The sequence below is a fragment of the Amblyomma mixtum genome, chromosome 3, assembly GCF_055824585.1.
Source record: "Amblyomma mixtum isolate Tamu chromosome 3, ASM5582458v1, whole genome shotgun sequence".
Lineage (NCBI taxonomy): Eukaryota > Metazoa > Arthropoda > Arachnida > Ixodida > Ixodidae > Amblyomma > Amblyomma mixtum.
This window is the reverse complement of record NC_143014.1, coordinates 353,832,087-353,834,656: the sequence shown is the minus strand read 5'-3', so window position 1 is coordinate 353,834,656 and position 2,570 is coordinate 353,832,087. Positions and strand designations below refer to the sequence as shown.

The following is a 2,570-nucleotide window of genomic DNA, read 5'->3' as shown; positions in this document are numbered from 1 at the left end:
CGCGCCGGCTTACAGCGAGGTCGACATCTCCGGCCGAAGCGTCGTGGCGCCTTCCCAGCGCGCTCGGCAGGAGGAGAAACAGCATCTTCGCCGCCAGCGACACAGAGAAGACGACTTCAGCAATTGCTGACTCAGATTTCGCGTATCATATTGTGTCATGAAAAAAAAAACTGTTTATATGTTCTTTCGGAGAAATTCTTAACAACAGCTTGCTTTCATGCCTGTTGGTAATGCTCCGCCTGAGCAGCTGCGAACGCCCAGCCACTATCTCTGAGTCTGACGAGATCCAGCAGCATGTTGAGCTCATATAGAGGCACGCCTTGGTCGCATAAAGCCCTGGACGTAAGCTGGGCTATGAGTTCTTTAAGCGGGAAAGGGGCCACATGGTTGATGCTCTTCCCCGCTGTGAACAGCGTCTCGTAGATCCACTGCACCTGCGAAAGAAACAGCGTTAATGATGACACTGACCACTGGTCATTTCAGTGGCGACTTACTACCCTTATTACCAATATTAGAGCACAGTAGGGGTTTTAGGCTGTGCGTTTTGGAGGCCTAGTTTCAATTTCAACGAGAATGTCTGTAATCACTCCAGCGGTCAGATTATCTGCGTCAGTTTATGTCCTGCTTACTTCAAGTACGTTCACCAGTCGTCTAAAAAATGATGAATTTCACAAGCTGTCTTTATCAGCAGTTCGAATTCAATGGAGCCCGGGCGCCCAGAGGTGGCGAAAACTAGCCCCAGGGCAGCGTTTCTGCTCTCTTCAATAAGCGATTTCTAAGTTGAGATCCTCATTCTCCTCCTACGACCAAAAACTAGGACGGCCTAATTCCATTAGCACTCAGCTACACTAGCTATATCTAACGTCCCACCTCATGCCTCTTGTAAATGAGCCTGAGCTGTGCAATCATCTCTAAATGTTCTTGACTCGCGCGCGTTTCATGTGCGCAGTTTTAATTGGAGAAATCTGCGCAATTCGTCGTGCGCCTTTGCAGTTTTCTCTACCTTTTGTAAAAGAGAGCCAAGAATGTTTGCTTCTTGTAACATGTTTTATATTTTTGAGTTGCATTCGTGCGCTGGCTGTGTACATTACTTAGTGTTGCAAACACTGTTGCCCCTGGTGACATATGGTTTTCCCAGGTGATGAATCTGTACATGACAGAGTGCTACATGCGCTTGCCGTAACGAACAAGTCCAAAGCATATACAGAAAGCGTGCGAGTTTGGCGATGCCGAACAAAAAAACTAATACGACCAATAGCACTATAGCAGGGATCAAAAACACGTGACCAACCGGGCGTTTCATTCTGGCCCGCAGGTCCTGAGGATTTTAGACTGTTCCAGATTAATCGTTTTTTGTTTGCTCTCTTACCACCTGAAGATATAAATATACTAAAAAAAAACACGAAAAAACACTTGTGTATAAAACAAAGGAAGTTTAGGCCGACGAGTGCTGGTTTTCGTCGTTGGTTTTCAAATATGCGTCATGGTTTTATTTCCTGCTGAATTATTTTCCTGGAGTTCAATTGGCTTTTTACATTTTACCTTGGACTCTAGTATCTCCTCTCCGTCGTTAGGCGACTAACACTACGGAAACTTAAGTTGTGCCCAATGCGGCCAGCCTAGTGAGGACTATTTTCAGACCTCTGCTATAGACGATGTTTAGGGCAGAAATTGAAATCTGTGACGTGTTTTTCGCCACAGTGCAAAGAAAACAAGCAAGGAATCACGTTAGAAATACCGTTCTTGCTTAGGTTAGTTCTGAGATGGGAGAACAGTAATCCGATGGTCCAGTGGCAGACCTGCCTATTCGGGAAAAAGAAATAAATATATGCTAGGTATAACTAACCCCTCGCAATGTTTGTCACGCAGGTGTTTCTCACTGAGCCCTGGAATAATAGTTAGGATAGTTGGAAAAATAATCGCAAACACTATCTGGTCGCACTGACCATGCTGCCGCTGTGAGTTTCAGATGAGGAGAGCATCCTGGTGCAGCAACGGCAAAGAAGCACTCCGAGAGCTGCGGAGACGTCCCGCAGCTTGGGCTGCCTCGCTGCCTCCCCTGTTGTCGTCGCCACGAGCAGATGGGAGACGAAGGCGAGGCAGTTACGCTCACTCCCGTCCAGCCGCGGAATGGCGTCGAGCTCCTCGTGGATTTCAGTGAGGAGGCCGTGCAGAAACCTTCCCATGCGCTCATTCTGCGATAGGCGTGGTTGGATAACGAATGACAATGGAGAGGTAAGCCCCTTTGTCCATTGGCATACGTCGGGGAAGTATTCAGCTGTGCCTGCGGCTTTAAATAAATCCTGGGACTAGTAATTCATAGGGGTGTGCCTATATCAAACATTTGGTTGCGAATGGTATACTTTTAAATAAATTCACACAGTAACGCAGAGAAGGTAAATTAACAACATGCACTTCTTGAGAAAGCCAGAATTTAAAAGACATAAGTTTTACATCACTCATTGTCGCCATGTTTCATTCCTGTCATAAGACCTAGAAGGTAATGCATAGTGGAAGAATAATAATTCAGGAACAGTACAGCAATAAACTTCTTTGTGGTCTTAAAACAT

General features: G+C 46.1%; 1 protein-coding gene across 1 annotated transcript; it reads right to left on the bottom strand.

The window, feature by feature from the left end:
- Nucleotides 1–215: 215 nt before the first annotated feature.
- LOC149356404 (uncharacterized) lies at nt 216–2,186 on the bottom strand. The gene is made up of 2 exons (XM_089576334.1): nt 1,947–2,186; nt 216–434 (listed from the first exon to the last, which is right to left on the bottom strand). Exons 1-2 carry the CDS (start codon nt 2,184–2,186, stop codon nt 216–218), a joined length of 459 nt encoding a protein of 152 aa, XP_089432460.1.
- Between the last annotated feature and the right edge of the window lie 384 nt (nt 2,187–2,570).